This window comes from Stegostoma tigrinum, chromosome 17 (assembly GCF_030684315.1).
Source record: "Stegostoma tigrinum isolate sSteTig4 chromosome 17, sSteTig4.hap1, whole genome shotgun sequence".
In the NCBI taxonomy this organism is placed as follows: domain Eukaryota; kingdom Metazoa; phylum Chordata; class Chondrichthyes; order Orectolobiformes; family Stegostomatidae; genus Stegostoma; species Stegostoma tigrinum.
In genome coordinates, this window is record NC_081370.1 from 26,120,542 (window position 1) to 26,144,988 (window position 24,447).

The 24,447-nt window shown below is 42.6% G+C and overlaps 1 protein-coding gene across 4 annotated transcripts in view; it reads left to right on the forward strand.

Annotated features, from left to right (window-relative positions):
* The window catches only part of LOC125459510 (uncharacterized), a 230,005-nt gene that overhangs the window by 80,578 nt on the left and 124,980 nt on the right, over positions 1-24,447 (forward strand). For all 4 annotated transcript variants that reach the window (XM_048546013.2, XM_048546016.2, XM_048546015.2 and 1 more), the window contains 3 exons: positions 2,546-2,619; positions 16,826-16,905; positions 17,053-17,092. In XM_048546013.2, the coding sequence (XP_048401970.1) occupies positions 2,554-2,619; positions 16,826-16,905; positions 17,053-17,092 (186 nt within the window). In that variant the 5' untranslated portion in view covers positions 2,546-2,553. The remainder of the gene's footprint in view (positions 1-2,545; positions 2,620-16,825; positions 16,906-17,052; positions 17,093-24,447) is intronic.

A 24,447-nucleotide genomic window follows, 5' to 3' on the forward strand; every position in this document is an offset into this window, starting at 1 on the left:
GCCCTTGCCTTTCTCAGTGCTTCATCCAAGTGTTGCTGTACCTGGAGGAATACTGATTTGTCAACTGCGGGAGGACGGTATGTGCTAATCACCAGGAGATTTCATTGCCCATTTTATAACCTGAAGACATGAGCCTTCATGGAGTCCAGAGTCAATGTTGAGTACTCCTAGAGCAACACTCTCCCTACTATATAACACTGTGCCACCACCTCTGCCGGTCTGTCTTTTTGGTGGGACAGGACAAACCCAGGGATGATTTGATGGTATCTGGAGCATTGTCTGTAAGGTATGATTCTGTGAGCATGACAGTGTCATGCTGTTGCTTAACTAGTCTGTGAGACAGCTCTCCAATTTTTGCACTCGCTAGATGTTAGTGAGTCGGACTTTGCAGTGTTGACAGGGCTGTTTCTCTCACTGTCTTTTCCAGTGCCTAGGCCAATGCCAGGTGATCTGGAGTCTCAAAGAAATGAAAGATCTTTCTTTGAGACCTTGTCATGATAGTTACGACTGAGTGGCACGCTAGGCCATTTTCAGAGGGCAATTGAGAGTCAGCCACCTTGCAGTGAGTCTGGAGTCACATCTGAGCCAGACCAGGTAAGGTTGGCCAATTTCCTTCCCTGAAGGATAATAGTGAACCAGATGGGTTTTTCTGGCAATCAGCGATGATTTGTCTGCAGGTAAACATCAAAAAAACATTGGCATACAATGTTATTAATTAAAACTCCCCTTAAACCCCACGTGCACATGCCAAAAACACATGTAATAGATGCATGGAAAACTGTGAAAGTAGTTCACTTGTCTCTGAATAATCTGTAGTGATGATTCTATTGCTAATCAAAATGCTGCTTCTCAGATTTCTTTTTCTAAATACTTTCACTGGTTTATGGGAGGCATGGGCTGGTTCGTTGTTTATAAAGTCTTTTGACTTTTTTATTAAAAGCCACAAGCTCCAGCAATTGCTGGAGGAAAAAGATAATTTTTTTTCAATCTTAAAGTAGAATTTTCTGCCAATAATAGACAGTTCCTGAGCTGCTGTGAGACTGAAAGATTCTCACTATCCTGTTTGCAGCCTCAAGCTGTTCAGCTGCCTGACAACCAATCACAATCTGTTGGCAGGCAGAAGGCCTTTGTCATCGCCAAATGGTTCCTCGTCCACGAACCAACCAGCTACTTGTTGCTGGCTGAATCTCCATTTATACAAACAACTCTTCTTCAGCTTGTCTGCAAGCAACACTTCAACCACTGCATGAACAACAAGATGTGTAAGCAGTGTTTGCAATGAGTGTCGGGTTACTTGCTTTTAAAATCTACACAAATCCTTCAGTAATCATCAGTCTTTAAAATAGTTGTTTTTCTATGAAAAGACAGTCTTTATATTTGTAGTTGCATTTCATGATTTTACAGGAAGTGGAAAAATTGGTTTTCAGCTGTCTCGGCACAGTTCATTTCATGTTTACATAACAGGATTCAGTAGTTTCAACAATGCAGAACTCCGCCATTACTGTGCTGATTTGTAAGCCTGGATTGGTCTGATATTCTAAAATGGAGCTTGAAGACACGCCATTGAAAGAATAATGATCAGAGCTAATTTACCCAGAGCCCTATTTGTAGAAATTGACACTAAGAATTGGGAATGCTAACTGAAAGAAATTGTGGACGAAGGTTTTTTGATGAAATGTGGTCATTGTTGATTTTGTTTCTTGAATAAACATGCATAGTTTCAATTATATAGCTTTCTATTCCAAAACCTAGTGGATTCCTGCTGTCAGACAAGAACATTGATGTTGTACTTTGCCAGTAGAAGGCCACATTCTGACACTGAGTTGCCTTGGACTGTTATTCTGTTCGGTTTTAAGCTGAAATTAATAGAGATTTAGAAGAGGTCAAAGAGGTCACTTGTCTGCTGGGTAATTGGGATCAAATTATAAATAAAATGATGCTGATAATATAAAATGATATTGAGTTTAAATGCACTTGATGGTCCCAAATTGTTCCTGTTAGCTCCTGGCAATGGAGAATTGCTCACAATTGCCCTGCTGCGACAAAAGAGCATCTGGCTATTTGATTAACCAGTTGACAGTTTTCAGAGGTGGGACACCCTCCTAGATGGGGCAGGGTCCCACTTCAAACCAATTAACAGCCTAATTGCCATTGTATGGGGCAAGCTAGTCAAGAATGAACAAATTTGTGCCCCTGATTCTACGTCAGCGTAAAATTCAGCTTATGATCTGCAAGCAATGTGGAGAGCGTCATCTAAAATGAAGTGAATTACACAGAAAAGGTTCTCATAAAGAATTATATTAACGAGAAGGCTCTAGCACTGTCAAAATCCTGGCCAGTTCCCTTTCCATGATTATGCTAAGGATTGAGAGGTTGTGACTCAATTTATTTTATGCAATCAGTATATTTCTCAATCTAGGAGGCATTTCCAGTGTTAGTGTGCATCTTGGTAGTTCATTAAAAAAATGTTTGCTCAGTTTTACAGTTTTGAAATATGGTAATTTTAATATGAATTATGTACTAATGATTTTCATTTTTTCTTCAGTTTTTGACATGAAGAAAGATCTGGAGACATTAATTGCAGAAGAAAGGGCTGGAATAATTTCCAATTATAACAAGGTACTGTGTAATTTATAAAATAGAACAAAAAAACAAACCATAGTATTGGATTTTAAACTATAACTTGAAAGTGAAGGAATGTTTTTATTTTTCGTCTTAACATTTTGCGCTATACATTAATCCTTCCTGTTATCATGTTATTAAATGGATGGGGATGATTTTTATATGAATCAGGTGCACGGTGGGTAGAAAGCTGATCGTCTTATGATGTAGAAAGCTGATAGATACCTTTCTAATCTGGAAGGGCAAAACTTGACAAGTGGGATGATTTCAAAGAGCTTATACCAACACTGTGATTAGGAGGTATAGTCATATTGGGAATGAATGGATGTTGAACTCTGGAGCAACAGCCAACATTTTTGCAAAAGCAACAATTGCAAAGTCCGTAAATGTGCCAATTTTTAAGGAAAAAAACACTCTGTGTTTACAATAAAAATGTTCGCTAAACCTGCACGTATCTTTACCTTATTGTACTTGACAATTCTGCGAGTGTTAGCAAAAGCAGCCTTTACCTAAATCTTATTGTTGATGTTTGGTGAATAGAAGCCAGAATTGGTAGTATCAATGTAGATGAGAGACTAAAATAGTGTTGCATGTTGCAGTACTTCACTTAATCCTGATTAGGCTAAGTTTATGAAGCTACTTCAGTTTCTGGTAGAAGGTTCGTTCATTAAGATTGAAGTCTACTGGAAAACCAGCTGAGGTAAAAACTCAAAATGGTGCTTTTGTTCTGTGTGCCATTTTGGTCCCTGTTTTTAAGGACAGATTGTGTAGTAGAAACTTAAAAGCAGTCTCATCCAGTCTAAGTAATTTTCATGCTCATGTCACATGACATGCAGTCCTCTATATTGAAAAATATATGTACTTGTTTCTCAGTAGCTTTCATTAGATCCACCTTGACAATATTTCTGCTCCCCTTCTCCTTAAACAGAGAAGACAGATAAGATTTAATTTGTTTTCGTGATATTTTGTGAACTCAGTGGCATTTTTCCAACAAACTGAGAACAGAAAGAGAAGTATATGAATACTTCTGTAATGTGTATTTCATAGAACAGTGTTCCACGGCCAACCGTCTTCAACTGTTTCATCAATGAACATCTTTCCGTCATAAGGCCAGAAGTGGGAATGTTTGCTTCTGACTGCATAACGTTCAGCACCATTCACACCACCTCAGATACTGAAGCCATCCATGTTCAAACGCAGCAAGATCTAGATAGTATCCCAGTTAGCGCTAACAGTGGCAAATAACATTCATGCTACACAAGTGCCAGGCAATAACCATCTCCAACAAGAGAGAATCATACCATTAGCCTTGGCTTTCAATGGCATTACCATTGCTGAATCACATAATATTAAAATCCTGCGAGATACCATTAACCAGAAACAAAGTGAGCTAGTTATGTAAACACTGTGGACACAAAAGCAGGTCAGAGGCTAGGAATCCTGCTGCAGGAAATTCACCTCCTGACTGACTAAAGCATGTCTACCATCTACAAGGCATAAGTCAGATGTGTGAAGGAATACTCCCTGCTTGCCTTGATGAATGCATCTTCAACATTCCAGAAACTTCACAATATTCGGGATAAAACAGCCCACTTGATTGCCACCACATCCACAAACATTCAGTCCCTTCAATACCAATGCTCAGTAGCAGTAGTACTTAGCATCTACAAGATGCACTGCAGAAATTCGCCAATTCATTTACACAGAACATTCCAAACCCATGACTGCTAACATCTGGAAGGGCATGGGCGACAGATGTACAGAAACACCATCACTTGCAAGTTCCTCTCCATGCTACTCATCATTCTAATTGGGTAAATATTGCCATTCCTTTAATGTCACTGGGTCAAAGTCTTGAAACATTTTCCCCAGTAGTATTGTGGGTCTAAGTATACCAGATGAACTGCTGTAGTTCAAGAAGGCAGCTCATCACCATCTTCTCAAAAACAACTAGAGATTGGAAATAAATGCTGGCCCAGCAAGGGATGCCCACTTCCCCTGAAAGAATTTTTTAACATCCTCTGAATCTGTTCATGATGGACTAGCATTACTGCTTTTTAAACAAATTCCTTTCCAACTGTCCAAAATTAGCTTGCTAATATCTCTTTGAAAATTAAAATAATCTTGGATGAAAAGCCAAGGCAAAGCAGCCTATTTAATTAGCAAACCAACCCACTAAATTGAATATTCATTCTCTTCACCACTGGAGCACAGTGGTAACAGAATTTCCCATTTACAAGCATCTCCGTAGCCTACCAGCTTTCATATGTGCAACCGCTGACACCTGGAATAAGGGAAGCACGGGAGCACTACCATCTGCAAATTCCCAAGCAAACCAATATTATTCAGCCTTAGAACTATTCTTTCATTGCCACTTAGTCAAAATCCAGGCATTCATTCCCATTCAGCAGTCTGGTAAACCATGTGGACTGGTGAGGGCCCAGCAGAGAAGGTGTCCATGATACTCTTGTCCCTTGTGGGGACATCTTTGGCTGAGGGTAATGTAGCCAAGGGCTGCATAAAAGAGGCAGCATCTGCAAGGCTCTGCTCCTTCAAACATAAGCCTTTTCTCTCCACTTTCATTTAAACACAGGAGAGCACCACCTAATAGTTGAAGGTACAGCTTGGAAGGCGAGTGCATGAGGTTGGCTAGCGGCTGGGATTGCTGTCAGTGGGAGACCTGGCTTTAGGGGTTTTTTCTGAATATGGCTCTCAGCATTTGGGGATCGTTGTCAGTGGATTCCAAAGAATGCTGCTTGTTAAAGGAAGATTGGATGGAGGAGGCTGTCGGGATCAGTGGTGGAAAAGATAAGGCTGCAAAGGCTTGGGTAGGAAGAAGGAGGCTGCAAGGAGGTGGAAAGAAGGAAATTACAAGGTGTGAGAAGAGGGAGGCTATATGTTAGAGAGAAGAAGGAGGCTTAAGGTGTAAGAATAAAAGAAGGAACTTGCAATGTTGTGAGTAAAGCTGGAGGTTAGAAAATAATGGATGGAAAAGCAGGCTGCAAAGGAGATAGAGCAGTCTTTAAACTGTCAACAATGCAATGTGCAACTACCTAGGAGCCTGGAAAACCTTTAATCACCACTAAAGCAATAAATTTCTTGAAAATGAATGTGCAATCTCGAATTTAAGGCTGCTTAATATCAGGAGCTATTATATGGGGAGAAACATAGTGGATGCTTTTGTAGTCAACATTGTTGCTTGCTAAATGTCCATCTGCAATTGAGCTCTAAGATGCAGCATGTAGGGTCCATAAGACATAGGAGTGGAAGTAAGGCCATTCGGCCCATCAAGTCCACTCTGCCATTTAAATCATGGCTGATGGGCATTTCAACACCACTTCCCTGCACTCTCCCCATAGCCCTTGATTCCTTTTGAGATCAAGAATTTGTCAATCTCTGCCTTGAAGGCATCCAATGTCCCGGCCTCCGCTACACTCTGCGCCAATGAATTCCACAAGCCCACTACTCTCTGGCTGAAGAAATGGTGTCTCATTTCAGTTTTAAATTTATCCCCTCTAATTTTAAGGCTGTGCCCACGGGTCCTAGTCTCTCCGCCTAACAAAAACAACTTCCTAGCGTCCACCACTTCTAAGCCATACATTATCTTGTAAGTTTCTATTAGATCTCCCCTCAACCTTCTAACCTCTAATGAGTACAATCCCAGGATCCTTAGCCGTTCATCATACGTTAAACCTACCATTCCAGGGATCATCCATGTGAATCTCCGCTGGACACGCTCCAGGGCTAGTATGTCCTTCCTGAGGTGTGGGACCCAAAATTGGACACAGTATTCTAAATGGGGCCGGATCAGATTTGTCCTCGGCTGCTTTGGGAAGCGAGAAATGCAATTGCTTCGCCACTTGCGAAGATCTTTGCATCCTCGCTCTCCACTGGAGTCGTACCTGAGGACTGGAGAGAGGCAAATGTAATTCCTCTCTTCAGGAAAGGAAATAGGGAAATCCCCGGCAATTATAGACCAGTAAGTCTCACGTCTGTCGTCTGCAAGTTGTTAGAAAGGATTCTGAGGGATAAGATTTATGACCATCTGGAAGAGCATGGCTTGATCAAATACAGTCAGCACGGCTTTGTGAGGGGTAGGTCATGCCTTACAAACCTTATCGAGTTTTTTGAGGATGTGACGAGAAAAGTTGATGAGGGTCGAGCTGTGGATGTGGTGTATATGGACTTCAGTAAGGCATTTGATAAGGTTCCCCATGGTAGGCTCATTCAGAAGGTCAGGAGGAATGGGATACAGGGGAACTTAGCTGCTTGGATACAGAATTGGCTGGCCAACAGAAGACAGCGAGTGGTAGTAGAAGGAAAATATTCTGCCTGGAAGTCAGTGGTGAGTGGAGTTCCACAGGGCTCTGTCCTTGGGCCTCTACTGTTTGTAATTTTTATTAATGACTTGGACGAGGGAATTGAAGGATGGGTCAGCAAGTTTGCAGATGACACAAAGGTCGGAGGTGTCGTTGACAGTGTAGAGGGCTGTTGTAGGCTGCAGCGGGACATTGACAGGATGCAGAGATGGGCTGAGAGGTGGCAGATGGAGTTCAACCTGGATAAATGCGAGGTGATGCATTTTGGAAGGTCGAATTTGAAAGCTGAGTACAGGATTAAGGATAGGATTCTTGGCAGCGTGGAGGAACAGAGGGATCTTGGTGTGCAGATACATAGATCCCTTAAAATGGCCACCCAAGTGGACAGGGTTGTTAAGAAAGCATATGGTGTTTTGGCTTTCATTAACAGGGGGATTGAGTTTAAGAGTCGTGAGATCTTGTTGCAGCTCTATAAAACTTTGGTTAGACCGCACTTGGAATACTGCGTCCAGTTCTGGGCGCCCTATTATAGGAAAGATGTGGATGCTTTGGAGAGGGTTCAGAGGAGGTTTACCAGGATGCTGCCTGGACTGGAGGGCTTATCTTATGAAGAGAGGTTGACTGAGCTCGGTCTCTTTTCATTGGAGAAAAGGAGGAGGAGAGGGGACCTAATTGAGGTATACAAGATAATGAGAGGCATAGATAGAGTTGATAGCCAGAGACTATTTCCCAGGGCAGAAATGGCTAGCACGAGGGGTCATAGTTTTAAGCTGGTTGGTGGAAAGTATAGAGGGGATGTCAGAGGCAGGTTCTTTACGCAGAGAGTTGTGAGAGCATGGAATGCGTTGCCAGCAGCAGTTGTGGAAGCAAGGTCATTGGGGTCATTTAAGAGACTGCTGGACATGTATATGGTCACAGAAATTTGAGGGTGCATACATGAGGATCAATGGTCGGCACAACATTGTGGGCTGAAGGGCCTGTTCTGTGCTGTACTGTTCTATGTTCTATGTTCTATGTTCTAACTAGAGCCTTATAAAGCCTCAGAAGCACGTTGCTGCTTTTATATTCCAACCCTCTTGAGATAAACAACAACATTACATTCGCTTTCTTAATTACAGACTCTACCTGCAAGTTAACCTTTAGAGAATCCTGGACCAACACTCCCAGATCCCTTTGCACTTCTGATTTGCAAATTTTCTTGCCGTTTAGAAAATAGTCAATGCCCGTATTCTTTTTTCCAAAGTGCAAAACCTTACATTTACTCATATTGAATTTCATCAGCCATTTCCTGGACCACTCTTCTAAACTGTCTAATTCTTTCTGCAGCTTCCCCACCTCCTCACTACTACCTGCCTGTCCACTTATCTTCGTATCATCGGCAAACTTCGCCAGAATGCCCCCGGTCCCTTCATCCAGATCATTAATATATAAGGTGAACAGCTGTGGCCCCAACACTGAACCTTGCGGGACACCGCTCGTCACTGGTTGCCATTCCGAAAAAGAGCCTTTTATCCCAACTCTCTGCCTTCTGTCAGACAGCCAATCCTCAATCCAAGCCAGTAGCTCACCTCGAACACCATGGACCCTCACCTTGCTCAGCAGCCTCCCGTGAGGCACTGTATCAAAGGCCTTTTGGAAGTCTAGATAGATAACATCTACTGGGTTTCCCTGGTCTAACCTACTTGTTACCTCGTCAAAGAATTCTAACACGTTTGTCAGGGTCGTAACTACAAATAAAATTTTCCAGCTTTGTCAATGTGTGATGAAAATGCATTAGCTTTGACCTCACTAGCATGTGTAAGGTGTGCTTGGGGTGATGGCTTTTTTGGGGGTAGAAGTGTCTGTCATTTTGAGAAAAGTTTTTCTTAATAATGTGTCTTGTGCCAATTTAATTACCATGTCTCTAGGAAATTAATGATTTACTTATGTAACATAGATCTAAGTTTAATGGAGGATTAATAATTGAGGACAGTAATTCATGTAATTCTGTTTTTGCTTGAGCCCAAATACCCCATACGTCACCACAAATACAAGAGGTATTGTTACCAAGTGACAATATCACTGAATGCTGCCTGGACTGGAGGGCAGGTTTTAAGAGGAAAGGTTGAGGGAGCTAGGGCTTTTCTCATTGGAGCGAAGAAGGATGAGAGGTGACTTGATAGAGGTGTACAAGATGATGAGAGGCATAGATAGATTGGATAGTCAGAGACTTTTTCCCAGGACGGAAATGACTATTACAAGTGAGCACAATTTTAAGGGGATTGAAGGAAGGATAGGGGAGATGTCAGAGGTAGGTTCTTTGCACAGAGAGCAGTGGGTGTGTGGAATGCGCTGCCAGCGGTCATAGTGGAGTCAGATACATGAAAGATATTCAATTGACTCTTGGATAGGCACATGGATGATAGTAAAATGTAGGTCTGCAGGGTAGTTTGATCTTAGAGTAGGATAATAGGTCGGCACAACATCATGGGTCGAAGGACCTGTACTCTTCTGTGTTCTGTGTTCTCTAATAATTCAGTTAATGAGAATGAAAATGGAGCCTCTGAAATCCAAAAAGAAATCTCCAGAAATAATGCGTAGTACTTGAGAAAATATCAAGAAGAGCTCTTGAAAAAGAATTATGTTGACAAAGCGCGAGGTTCATGGAGGCAGAACAGGTTGTAAGTATGAATGACTAAGTCATGTGCAATTGGCTTACAAAGTTATGGTTGTAAAGTGTGTAGTACTGAAAACTGAGAATTCTCGTAGGCTTTGTAAATAGAATACAGGAGCAAAGAGTCGATTTTTGGACCTGTATAAAATAGCTTGACCCTCGTGACTATGATTTTGGGCACCAGAAGGAACCTTTTTGCAGAGGTTGTGGAAGAGATTTGCTCGATTGGCTCCAGGAATAAGGGAAATTGGAGAAGCTGAGGTTGTTCTCTAAAAAAACATCAAGATATCTGAGGGGATTTGGAGGAAGTACATAAAAATATAACATGTTTAGATAGAAGATTTTAAATAGAAACTTTTAAAAACAGTGCTGACTTTGCCAGGGATGCATACAACCTGTGAATTGATATTCTTAAACTGCCACATGTCATAAAAGATACTGCCAGCGTTAAAAAGTGCAACAGAAAATATTAGTGAAGAATGATAGATTCACAGCATGACGAACCATGAAGTTGAATGCATTTGTGCAGACACCATTAGGGTTTAACAGTGATTAGACTGGAAATAAAAAGAGTAATTCTGCCTTCGTGAGATGTGTAAACAAATTGCAAACTGACAACATACGTTACATCATAAAAATTGCCATTTCATCTAAGTCCTCATAAATATCATTTATAAACATTGGAGGAGTTGTAAAATGGATTTCTGTTGCTGATACACTTAAACTCGATATGCAAGTAAGTACAAACAAATGGGTGCTGACTGTTGATATGGAGTTTAGGGTCAAGCAACAGTGATGAATCCTTACTGGAAAATTGATTGGATTCTGATCCTTATTGAGAGGGAAGAGAGTGCGGGGAGTTGTGATACCTGAAGTAGGAAAATTAGTTATTTATGCTCGATAAAGTGCTAAGTACACATACACACTAAATTAAGCTTCAGTGTTGATTTATTTAAATAAACATTTCTGCAATATATGGAATAAAGGAGTAGAAAGAACTTTTAAAAAATGGGAACTTGCACATGGTGGTGTTCCATGCATCTACTCCCCTTGTCCTTCTAGGTGATAGATTACACTGGTTTGGAAGGTGCTGCTGTACAAGCCTTGGTGAGTTGCCGCATTTATATATGGTACTTACTGCTGCCAGTGCAAATTGGATGACAAGGAAGTGGATATTCATGTGATTGATGGGGTGCCAATTATACGAACAGCTTTGTCCTAAATTGTATTGAGCTTCTGAATGTTGATGGAGCTGCATTCATTCAAGCAATGGAAAAGATTCCACGGTACTCCTGATTTGTGCCATGTAGATGGCTGACATGCTTTGTGGAGTCAAGAAATGATAAACCTGCACAAGGATTCCTCTTTCTGACCTCCTGTTTTGGCTGTTGTATTTTCGTTTTATAATCATGTGAGGGTTGTGTGTTCTGGCTAGTCCAACATTTATTGCCCGTCCCTCATTGCCGTTGAGAAGATGGAGATGAACTGCCGAAGCGTCAGCATTCTTGCTCCTCTGATGCTTCTTGGCCTGCTGTGTTCATCCAGCTTTACACCTTGTTATTTCAGATTCTCCATTTAAGTTTCTGGTCAGCGATAATCCCAGGATGTTGATGGTGGTAAGTTCAGTGATGGTAATGTGCTGAATGTCAAGGAACAATGGTTAGATTCTCATTTGTTGGAGATGGTCTGTTTTTGGCAATTGTGTGGTATGACAAATCACACAAATACCTCTTTCTCGAAAGTACCGGAAAGAGGTATTCAAGCTCACATGATTAAATTGAGAAAAATATGTTGGTTTTCAAAAAGATACCACTGTATGGCACTCACACTTTAGTCAATTCTGCAACATTGCCTAACAAACTTAGCACTACTGTTAAGTTGTTGAAGTATCACAGGAGGCTTGTGCTTTGACAATAGTTCTTCAATTTTACCAAAGCAGCAAAAATTACACTTTAACTTTGGAGCCTGTATTACTGCCATGTCAATATGTTTTCTCCCCCATCCAGAAGAAATACAAAGCATTTAGCAAATGTAAAGTATTTCCATGTTCACAGATTCAAATGACAGAGATCATCATTTGCTACTGTTTAAGACTGTCTCTGTTCAATGAAAAGCTTCTGTGTGGGAAACGTTGTACAAAGGGCAGTCATGTTTTAACATTCATCCTATGAGTGATGAGTACCAATAACGTTATTTAGAGATAGTAAGAACTGCCGATGCTGGAGTCAGAGATGACACAGTGAGGAGCACAGCGGGCCAGGCAGCATCAGAGGAGCAACAAAGTTGACATTTGGGTCAGGACCCTTCTTCAGAAATAATGTTATTTAGTTGTACAGACTACATGTGGGTCATATTTTTGCTGTGTTCGGGTCTTGTTGAAGCAATGCATGCTTCCTACCTTAATCTTTTAGTGCCACAGCTATGTCCTGCCACCTTATGCAATGTTGTTTGCAAGTAGAAACTCAGATGGTCTGAGGCTATTGCATTAGATTCTGGAGACTGCCTTCACACAGTGGACAGCCACTTTTTCAGTGATAATTAAAGATCATTAGCCCCATGAGCCATGATCAGGGGAAGAAGGAGCAAATGAGAGTTGAGTCCCTCGATGGAATGGGATAGCTTCAGTGAGTCAGAATGTCAGGGAGGGGCTGTACACAGAACAGTGAGCCTTGATGTAGACAACAGTGGTTTCATCAGAAGTACTGAGTGAAGTAGGATGTGGAGGAGTTGGGTGACCCGAGCTTCCAACAGTGAGTCATAATACAGAGGCGTGTTTTCTTTTCATTAAAAAATGTTGTATAAAGATAGTTGAGTATTTATCCCAATTTGCAATAGATGCCCTGCGAAGTAGCTCCATTATTTGGATTTACTAGCAGTGTAGTTAATCAGATTCTTCCCATTGATAATCATAGCTCAACAAAGCCAGAACGAACAGAAACCAGAAAATGCATTTTTTTCCCTCTGTGCAAACAGTTTTGCTGGAATTTTATCATGATTAATTTCTACCTGTGTTACAGTACACAACAGCTTTTGCTCACCAAGCTATTTCTAAAGTATAGAACCGTGAAGAATGCTGGGTTTTATTTTAAAGAGAATGGTCTTGTCTGATTATGTGGTAACCTCCTACTCTGATTTATTTCTTTCTGCCTCACCATGATTTAAACAAAAATTTTTTATTTAGCTTGACGTTTCCCGGTCAAGCTTTCCTTCAAGTAGATGGGCGCATTGTCTAGATGGCTGATCTTTGAGACCAGTTTGACTGGCAAACTGAACTGGATGCAAAAAATCAAAGGGAAGGTTTATGATGGGGTAACATCTTGGGAAATTGCATGTCAAAAAGGATGACAGTGGAAAGTGAAAGAGTGATAGTCCAGAAGAAAAACCCAGTGAAACTTGTGAATGACACAAACTAGTCTGAGTTGTCTTGAATACTTCAAAATAGAGCTTCAGAGGTTCATTTCCAGGTATTACTAGCGTTTCACTTTTTATCCCCCTCTGGGAATGGAATCAAATATATTTCTAGAGAAAATGTGAATGGCGACATTATGACTATTTGCCCTCCAAAGCAAAACAATAATACCTTAAAATGAGGGGGGAGTATAAAGGGGGAGTATGACCTGAAATTATTGAATTCCATATTGAGTGAAGAGACTATGAAGGAACTGACTGGATGGTGAACTGCTATTCTTTGCATGTACGTTGGGCTTTAGTAAAACACTGCAGAATGTTGAAGACAGAGTGCAGTGGTGAATTAAATCAGCAAACTTTTGTCTGAATGAAGATGATCCACAAAGTGGTCATCTGATCTACATTTGATTTCTTCAGTGTAGAAGAGACTGAATTGTGAATAATGAATAAGAATGCTTAATTGAAACAATTACAAGAAATAGCACGAGAAATTTCACGACACATTTAAAAATCAAGATGTACTAAATTATATATTTCCACACCATTGATCTGAATGCTATTTATTCAGAACATATTTACACATATTTCCAAATTTTGAATGTTTACCAAATTAAGTCTGTGTCAACATTATGCCTGTCAATTTAAAATAATAACTGCAATCTTACCAGATGAAATTGCAAATACCTATTTCTTTTTTCTTAAGAATATGGTACTTGAATTTGCTGTTGTGCATGATATTCTCATAACCCAGCTAATCAAAATGTAATTGTAATTAGTTAGCAAGTCGTAGACAATGGATGTGCTTTTAACTGTACCTATTCAGTGGAATCTGCAATCACTTCAAAACTTCCAGTATACATATTTGCCCACAGATACCTGGACATCCTCCAGTGGGGACCCTTTTTGCCCTGTGCCCAGAGGTGTTATCATATACAACTAAGAAATTTATCACCATTTTGTTTTGTAAAATATTAACCACCATCTGTAATCATTCATGTAGCCAATTAGATATTTACATGCAAAGCCTCTTCAAGGCAATGCAAACCATCAAAGGTGAGCGGTTTGGGCAGGGGTTGGTTGATGTGAATAAAAAGGGAGGAGGAGAGGGGTGAAGGTATGGTGGGGTTCCATTTTGTAGATATCAGGTTCAAAGACCCAGTTCAAACCCATTCGTAATGTTAACTTAATAACCTGAACAGGAAGTTATGGAACCTTGCCACCAGATGAAGTGGATTTTTGTCAGAAGAGGCTGAAAAGATGTTTTACTTGTAGATTTTGAAAGAATAAGAACACATTTCCTATGATCCCACCACCTATCTTGACTTACTAGGCTGGACAAACTTGTTATGCCTCTGCCTATTTCCCTGCCAAACGGGAGAGAGAGAAGGTGGGTAGTGGGAATTAAGTGAAGCTTGAGGGTTGCACATTTTAAACCTGGGCCAGGGTGTGGGATAGAAATGAAGGGCTGAAATTGGTAGAGAAACGTAGCAGGCCTGGCAACATATAGGAAGAGAAAGTAGAGTTAACCTTTGGAGTCTACTGACCCTTCTTCAGAACGTTTTGAAATATTGAAGAATGAGCTGCAACCATATTGAAACATTGAAGATTCTTAGGGGACTTGACAGGGTATATGTGGAAAGGTTGTTTCCACTTTTGGGAGAGTCTAGAACCAGGGACAATAATCTTTGAATAAGGGGTCACGCATCTAAGACAGAGTTGAGGATTTTATCTTTCTCTAAGGGTCTTGAATCCATTGGAATTCTAGCCATAGAGGCCCATTGAGGCTGGCTCATTAAGCACATTCACAGCTGAGATAGTCAGTCAGGATTTTAGTCACTATGGGAATCAAAGGTGATGGGGAAAAGGCAGGAGAATGATATTGAGGATTACCAGATCATCCATGATCATATTGAATTGTGAAGCAGTGGCTCAGTGGTCAGCAATGCTTCTTCACAGTGCCAGGGACCTAGTTTCGATTCTACCCTTGGGCAACTACCTATGTGGAGTTTGCACAATCTCCCTGTGTCTGTGCTCTGGTTTCCTTCTACAGTCTTAAAAATGTGCAGGTTAGGTGGGTTGCCCATGTTAAATTGCCCATAGTGTTCAGGGAAATGTAGATTTGCCATAGGAAATGCAGGGTCACAGGGATAGGATGTAGGGGTATGTCTGGATGGGATGCTTTTCAGATGGTTTGTGTGAGCCTGATGGGCTGAATGGCCTGATTCCACACTGTAGAGATTCTATAATTCATTGTAGGATAATTAGATCAGAGTATTCAGAGCTAACTTCAGCTAAAAAATAAAATGCACAGTTATCTGAGAATTGGCTGGTCAAGGTTGGGAGCCCCAAATTTGGACGTTATGGGTTGCTGACCTTGATGCTAATGAGCAAATGCATGGAAACAGTACCATTTGCGTGGACCCTTCAAGTCATACTTAGTGCTCACTTGGAAAAATGGGTTGAATTCTACCTTTTTTTGCTAAAAGTGAGTTGTTTTGGATTTTTGGAGGATTTCTGCCACAATGCCTAATATGGTTTCATGCTGTAATTGACAAATCTCACTTCATTACTTACCAATTCTGCTCCTGTAGGATCCAATGTGTCTGTTTCTGACTTCACCTTACCATGCATTGTTTCCAGAAAAACTCCTTAACTCAGTGCATATTCGCTGAGAGAGCAACATCCCTTGTGACCATGCCATCTTTGAAATACTACTGTGTATCCCAGCATGCATTGGCAATATGGCATTGCCTCTCACTGGCAAAATCATGGCACAGTAATCTTGCTACCCATGGTTCATAGCCAATATTGGTGAAACTCTCTTGCAAAAATGACCTCATTCTCTCATCTTAATTGCTGTTTAACAACCACACCACACACCTTACCCATACATAACCAACTCATCCAAATACCCTCCAAGTTAGAGCTAACTGTCCCCAATGCTCCACACCCATAGCTTGTCTTTGACCAGTAGGGAAACATATTTGCAAACAATCAGACAAATTCAAAGATGAGCTTTAATTTACAAACAGCAAAAGTGGACTCAAGCAAAAGCTGTGTTTTATGTGTACCAGAGCAGGTTTATGCCAGGTCACCACCTAATCCATCTATTTGAGCTTGTATCTGTCCACTTTTCCCCACCAGCTCCTGGCAAACACTGCACCAACCCCCCAAAAAAGAACCTTGAAAACAGGTTGCTTCTGACTGTGATGAACCCCTGTTCTGCATTACCCTATTCACAAACATGCCTTACTCTATTTCCACCCTTATAAATCCCAGGCTCTTTCTTGGTTGCTGCTGCATTTAACATCCTACACCTCTATTTTGTTTTGCATTGTCTTTATATGGTGCAGCATATTATTTTTATGAATTGAAGTATAATTATGGAACTTGAACACAAACTGTTCAACTGGAAAGTTTATATAAAATCACTATACAAAGTAAAATTGGGGTGCTATACTATTGTACTCAATAGGAGTTCAGAGCATTAATGAACGTACGCAACGTTCCTTATCTGCAGTTTGAACTCTTGGACCTGAGCAATACACATCAGTTCCCTAGCACATCAGTGTGACACCTTTTGTTGTTTGCTGCAGTGCAGATTTGGAGTTTCTGAGTGAAATTGCCAATTTGATGCTAAAATGGTTCTGGGGTGTTGTTGATGCTTGCCTACTTCATGCTACCGGAATATCATTCTATCTGTCTGGTCTGGAGTTAAGCGAGTGCTAAATCATTTCATGATACAGTTCTGGTCATAATACATTCTTTGAAGATAAAAGTATGTTGTTCACAGTGTTTTAAAGACTCTTGTATATTTTAACAGGGCAGGCAAAATGGGGCCTCAATTGATCCCTGGGAAGATTTCAATTTATATAAAGTTGTGGACAGATTTGGCTTTTTGCAGTAAGTTCAATAATTTTTGAATGTTTTGAAGACTGTTTTGCATTTTTGTTAAATTATGTCAGATACATTTATTATTCTATTTGTTATTAATGTATATCCTGTCCTTAGTATTACTAAATTAACGACAACGTTATAATGTACTTGCAGTGAACATGAACTGCCTATGCCAACAGTATTGGAGGAAAAGGTAAGATATGTAATGGCCATCACAACAAATACTAGTTTATTGTTGAACAATTCTACATTCGCCTGTACATGATAATAGATGGATAAAACTTACTGTGTATTACACATGAAATGAAATCGCAACTTTTTCAAATGAAAATGGCAATATTGTATTTCTTCGTGAGTTTAGATGACTCAGTCTAGTGTTTCAATACATTGAAATAATACTGTAGATGTTAAAATTTGGGGGATTTGATGTACAAAGCTGTTTACCTGACTGAACGATGCACTTCAATAACATTTACAGTAGAATTAAGTTTGCTTATAGTGGTGATTTTTGCTGTTCAAACTTGCTTAACTCACCAAATTATGCATTTTAGTAACATCCAGTTTGAATGTTGATGCTTCAATTTTCACACTGTGCTCTGCCACGAGAAGAATAAAGCAATGTAGAATTGCTCCAGGCCAGGAAGGGAAAATCAAAGGTTGTTTGAACTTGAACCCCTCCTATACATCCATCTAACAGCTGGTTCCAGAGCAAGACTCTCAGAGAACTGGAATAGATTTGTTACGTATACTAGAAGCTGAAATAGCACATCCGTGTAAGCTAATAAAGTTTATAGTAGACAATTAAAGCACCACCTGATATGTAAGAAGATGGTGTGGAACAACGAAGCATGATGATTCTATTTAGTGTAGTGGAAGTCTGATATAATGTGGACATTGGGCCCAAGAAGTGAGACTGCATTATAGCTGATCATGTGGTAGCCATTGATAATCAAAATCACTGACTATCTTGGAAAATAGAATGTTGGTTCAGTTTATTTACGACAATGTTCATGCTCATTGTGTTAAGTTCAATGCTCACCCACAGAAGTGTCAAATACTCTCCTGAGATCAGTCCCTTCTCTCAGAAGCCCCTGAGATTGCAAGAGAAGATTTTCAAGCAAAGGAACCATGAAGTATTGAAAATGTGCCCATGAACCCATGCCACTGTGTGCCTTGGAAGATAAGAGAAGCTGATTTACTTCATACATAAACTCAAACATAAAGTGCAGATGGGAAGATTTCAAAGCTATTTCTTTGTAAAAGTTGCAATTGTGAAAACACACTTGCAAATATAGGATAACACGGTGTGAAGCTGGTTGAACTCAGAGGAGCAGCAAAGCTTGATGTTTTGGGTCGGGACCCTTCTTCAGACATGGGGGAAGGGGATTCTGAAATAAATAGGGAGACAGGGGAAGGCGGATAGAAGATGGATAAAGGAGAAGATAGGGTGAGAGGAGACAGACAGGTCAAAGAGGCGGGTTTAGAGCTAATGAAGGTGGGGAGTTTGGGAGGGGATAGATCAGTCCAAGGAGGACGGACAGGTCAAGGGGACGGGATGAGGTGATTGGGAGGACATGGGGGTGGGGCTTGAGGTGGGAGGAATGGTTAGGGAGGCAGGGACTAGCTGGGCTGGTTTTGGCATGTGATCGGGGAGGGGAGATTTTGAAGCTTGTGAAGTCCACATTGATACCCTTGGGCTGCAGTTGTAGCATGGTGCACTGATTTCTACATTACTGAGGCCAGGCGTCAACTGTCTGAGACCACCTCCTACCGTCCCCTGGATCATGACCCCACCCCTGAGCACCAAGCCATTATCTCCCAAACCATCCACAATCTCATTACCTCAGGTGACCTCCCACCCACAGCTTCCAACCTCATCGTCCCCCAACCCCACACCGCCCGCTTCTATATCCTTCCCAAAATCCACAAACCTGACTGCCCTGGTCGACCTATTGTGTCCGCCTGCTCCTGCCCCCCGAACTTATCTTCACCTGTCTGGATTCCATTCCATTTTCTCCCCCTTGGTCCAGGAACTCCCTACCTACATCCTTGACACCACCCACCTGCTCCTCCTCCTCCAGAACGTCCAATTTCCCGGTCCCCAACACCTCATTTTTACTCTGGACATCCAGTCCCTATACACCTGCATTCCCCATGCTGATGGCCTAAAAGCCCTCCGCTTCTTCCTGTCCCACAGACCCGACCAGTCGCCCTCTACTGACACCCCCATCTGCTTATCCGAACTTGTCTCCTCACCCTCAACGACTTCTCCATTAATTCCTCCCCGTTCCTACAGACAAAGGGGGTGGCCATGGTACCCACATGAGCCCAAGCTATGCCTGCCTCTGTGTAGGGTACATGGAACAATTCTTCTTCCAAACCTGCACTGGTCCTTTACCACATCTCTTCCTGCATTACATTGATAACTGTTTCAGTGCTGCCTCGTGTTCCCATGAGGAGCTCAAACAGTTCATCCACTTCCCTAACACCTTCCATCCCAACCTTAAATTTACCTGGACCATCTCTAACACCTCTCTCTCCTTCCTGGACCTCTTTGTCTCCATCTCTGGCATCCACCTGGAAACCGACATAACAAAGTGTGGAGCTGGGTGAACACGGCAGGCCAAGCAGCATCTCAGGAGCACAAAGGCTGACATTTCGGGCCTAGACCCTTCATCAGAGAGGGGGATGGAGAGAGGGAACTGGAATAAATAGGGAGAGAGGGGGAGGCGGACCGAAGATGGAGAGAAAACAAGATAGGTAGAGACGAGAGTATAGGTGGGGAGGTAGAGAGGGGATAGGTCAGTCCAGGGAAGATGGACAGGTCAAGGAGGCGGGATGAGGTGGTAGGTAGGAAATGGAGGTGCGGCTTGGGGTGGGAGGAAGGGATGGGTGAGAGGAAGAACAGGTTAGGGAAGCAGAGACAGGCTGGGCTGGTTTTGGGATGCCGTGGAGGGAGGGGACGAGATGGGCTGGTTTTGGGATGCAGTAGGGGAAGGGGGGATTTTGACGCTTGTGAAGTCCATGTTGATACCATTGGGCTGCAGGGTTCCCAAGTGGAATATGAGTTGCTGTTTCTGCTACCTTCGGGTGGCATCATTGTGGCACTGCAGGAGGCCCATGATGGACATGTCATCTGAGGAATGGGAGGGGGAGTTGAAATGGTTCGCAACTGGGAGGTGCAGTAGTTTGTTGTGAACCAAGCAGAGGTGTTCTGCAAAGTGGTCCCCGAGCCTCTGCTTGGTTTCCCCAATGTAGAGGAAGCCACACCGGGTGCAATGGATACAATATACCAAATTGGCAGATGTGCAGGTGAACATCTGCTTGATATGGAAGGTCATCCTGGGGCCTGGGATGCGGGTGAGGGAGGTGGTGTGGGGGCACGTGTAGCACTTCCTGCGGTTGCAGGGGAAGGTGCCGGGTGTGGTGGGGTTGGAGGGGACTGTGGAGTGGACAAGGGAGTCACGGAGAGAGTGGTCTCTCCGGAAGGCAGACAAGGATGGGGATGGAAATATGTCTTGGATGGTGGGGTCGGATTGTAGATGGCGGAAGTGTCGGAGGATGATACATTGTATCCGGAGGTTGGTGGGCTGGTATGTGAGGACAAGGGGGATCCTCTGGGGGCAGTTGTGGCGGGGGCGGGGTGTGAGGGATGTGTTGCGGGAAATGCAGGAGACGCGGTCAAGGGCGTTCTCAACCACTGCGGGGGGAAAGTTGCGGTCCTTGAAGAACGTGGACATCTGGGAAGTGTGGGAGTGGAATGCCTCATCTTGGGAGCAGATGTGGCGGAGGCAGAGGAATTGGGAATAGGGGATGGAATTTTTGCAGGAGGGTGGGTGGGAGGAGGTGTATTCTAGGTAGCTGTGGGAGTCAGTGGGCTTGAAATGGACATCAGTTTCTAGCTGGTTACCTGAGATGGAGACTGAGAGGTCCAGGAAGGTGAGGGATGTGTTGGAGATGGCCCAGTTGAACTTGAGGTTGGGGTGGAAGGTGTTGGTGAAGTGGATGAACTGTTCCAGCTCCTCTGGGGAGCAAGAGGTGGCGCCGATATAGTCATCAATGTAATGGAGGAAGAGGTGGGGTTTGGGGCCTGTGTAGGTGCGGAAGAGGGACTGTTCCACGTAACCTACAAAGAGGCAAGCATAGCTTGGGCCCATGCGGGTACCCATGGCCAACCCTTTGTCTGTTGGAAGTGGGAGGAATCAAAAGAGAAGTTGTTGAGGGTGAGGACAAGTTCGGCTAGGCGATGAGGGTGTCGGTGGAGGGGGATTGGTCGGGCTGGCGGGACAGGAAGAAGTGGAGGGCCTTGAGGTCATCTGCATGAGGAATACAGGTGTATAGGGACTGGACGTCCATGGTGAAAATGAGGTGTTGGGGGCTGGGGAATTGGAAGTCCTGGAGGAGGTGGAGGGCGTGGGTGGTGTCACGGACGTAGGTGGGGAGTTCCTGGACCAAAGGGGAGAAAATGGTGTCCAGATAGGTGGAGGTGAGTTCGGTGGGGCAGGAACGTGCTGAGACAATGGGTCGACCAGGGCAGGCTAAGCCTACTGACTCCCACAACTACCTAGAATATTCCTCCTGTCACCCACCTTCCTGTAAAAAGGCCACCCCATTCGCAATTCCTTCGCCTCCGCTGCATCTGCTCCTTAGATGAGGTATTCCACTCCCGAACATCCCAGATGTCCTCGTTTTTTCGAGAACCGCAACTTCCCCTCCACAGTGATCGAAAATGCCATCGACCGTGTCTCCCGCATTTCCTGCAGCTCATGCCTCACACCCCCATCTGTAATAATAACCAAAACAGAATCCCCCCTCGTCCTCAGGTACCACCCCACCGACCTCCAAATCCAATGCATCATCCTCCGACATTTCCGCCATCTGCAATCTGACCCCACTACCAAAGACATTTATCCCTGCAACCGAAGCAAGTGCTACACCTGCCCCTATACCTTCCCCCTCACCCCCAACCCAGGCCCTAAGACTACTTTTCCCATCAAACCTGCACATCTGTTAATGCGATGTACTGTATCCACTGTTCCCGTTGTGGCCTCCTGTACATCGGGGAAACCAAACCAAGGCTTGGGGACCTAGGCTCAGTTCTCAACAAACAGCTACACTTCCCAGTCGCGAACCATTTCAACTCTTGCCCCACCCCACCACCTCTCCTCGGACGACATGTCCATCCTGGACCTCCTACATTGCCACAATGACGCCACCCGAAAGATATAGGAACAGCTTCTCATATTGAGCTTGGGAACCCTGCAGCCCAAGGGTATAAAATGTGGACTTCACAAGCTTTAAAATCTACCCTCCCCCGACCACATGCCAAAACCAGCCCAGCTAGTCCCCGCCTCCCTAACCATTCCTCCCACCTCAAGCTCCACCCCCATCTCCTTCCCACTCACCTCATCCTGCCCCCTTGACCTGTCCATTCTCCCTGGACTGACCTTTCCCCTCCCTTACACCCCACCTACATTCACCTTCACTGGCTCTAACCCCACCTCTTTGACCTGTCTGTCTCCTCTCACCCTATCTTCTCCTTTATCCATCTTCTATCCACCGCCCCCATCTCCCGATTTATTTCAGAATCCCCTTCCCCTCCCCCATGTCTGAAGAAGGGTCCCGACCCGAAACATCAAGCTTTCCAGCTCCTCTGATGCTGCTTGGCCTGCTGTGTTCATCCAGCTTCACACTGTGTTATCTCAGATTCTCCAGCATCGGCAGTTCCTACTATCTCTGTTACAAATATAGGCATGGGTTTCTCCCAGTTGATTGCCATTACTTCAACAGAAGATTCCTGAAAATTCTGCATATTGTGTAACACCGTTTGTTATTTATTTGAGGTTCTGCAGATCTTCCATCAAAGTTTGGTAGACGATTGGAAGAATCCATTCAAATGTCCATTTTCAAGAAGGGCTTATTGACTACGGGTAGCTTTAAATAAATCATTTTACAGTATTTATACAAGTAACCTGATTGCAACTATAATGATAATGTCCCTGAGCAAAATTGCAGCTGAAAAGATGAGACTGAAAACAGGCTACCTGGTGTTGAGTTAGAATTTTAAAACTACTGTTGTTTCATTCTTCCTCAACTGGCCTGGTTGAAATCAGGCATAATATTTACCTTAACTGCGAAATATATAAGTGCTGAAACAGGTACACATTCACTGAACCAAATAGGGATTATTTTTGGGAGACATGAGGCCCTGTCCTACAAGCAAATTTGCAGCATGTTGAACCCAATTATATCCTCATACATTATTGTGGTAGGAAGATGTGAGTTCTACCATAATTTAAAATCATTCCTTTCATTAAGTCTATAATAGTTGTCCAACTCCAACTAAAACCGAAAAGTTTTGGGAAGCTTTACACGCTAATTTTATTATCACTGACTAACTTCCTTGAAAAGGTTTTGGATTAACTCGTTTTGTTGAAGTATTATGTTTATTAAGAAATTTATAAATAAGTACATTGATATCCAGTTCATGAAGAAAATTTGATTTGGAAGAAGTTACTCTTCAACACTTGGGAGACCTGCCCTTGGCTTATTTGTGCTATGTCCTTTTTCAATTAATGTCTGACATTTAGGAGTAAAACAATTTATCCACTGTTCATGACAAAAAAGTATGAAGCTGGATGAACACAGCAGGCCAAGCAGCATCTCAGAGCACAGAAGCTGACGTTTCAGGCCTAGACCCTTCTTCTTCTGCTCAAGGGTCGAGGCCCGAAACGTCACCTTCTGTGCTCCTGAGATGCTGCTTGGCCTGCTGTGTTCATCCGGCTTCACACTTTGTGATCTTGGATTCTCCAGCATCTGCAGTTCCCATTATCTCTATCCACTGTTCATTGTTCTTTTGCCATGACGTTTGCTATCATGTCACTCCTGTACAGCACTAGAATTTCAAAACATGGTGGAATTGAACATAAGTAGCTCTTCACAACATATATGTTGTTGAAGTAGCTAATTTTGAAACTGAAAGACCAAGGAATCTTAGAAAAGTCATCACAGCATGTCCAATCAACATATAGAGAAAAAAAATTAAATGTCAAAGTATACAGTCAAAACATTAGAATATACGAAGAGAAAATTGCATAAGAACATAAGAAGCAATGATCAGTTAGAATGTTGATCTAGTCATTTAGCAGTACAGAACTTGTTATTACACCTTGAGTACCGTGCCCTCTTCTGATTGCTGAGACACAAGAAGATATTCAAATGGTACAGTGTGCAAAGAAAAGTCATTAGAACTGATCTCTTGTGTCTGAAGTCTGGGTTACAACGAAATAGTGAACAAACATGCATTTTTCAACCTGGAAAGGAAACGTTTGAAAGGAATTCTGAGGAGGAGTATGAGAGATACTTGAGGAAATGGAAAAGGTAAATCTAAATATATCTTGGAAAGACTAGAATATGTGGACATACATCCAAAAGAATAAAATGTAAATTTGCATAAACAACTGATGTCGATGTGGCATAGACATCCAGTTCAGGTAATAAGGGAGTAAGCTCTGAAATTGTTTAAGTTGCACTTGAAGCTGTAATGAG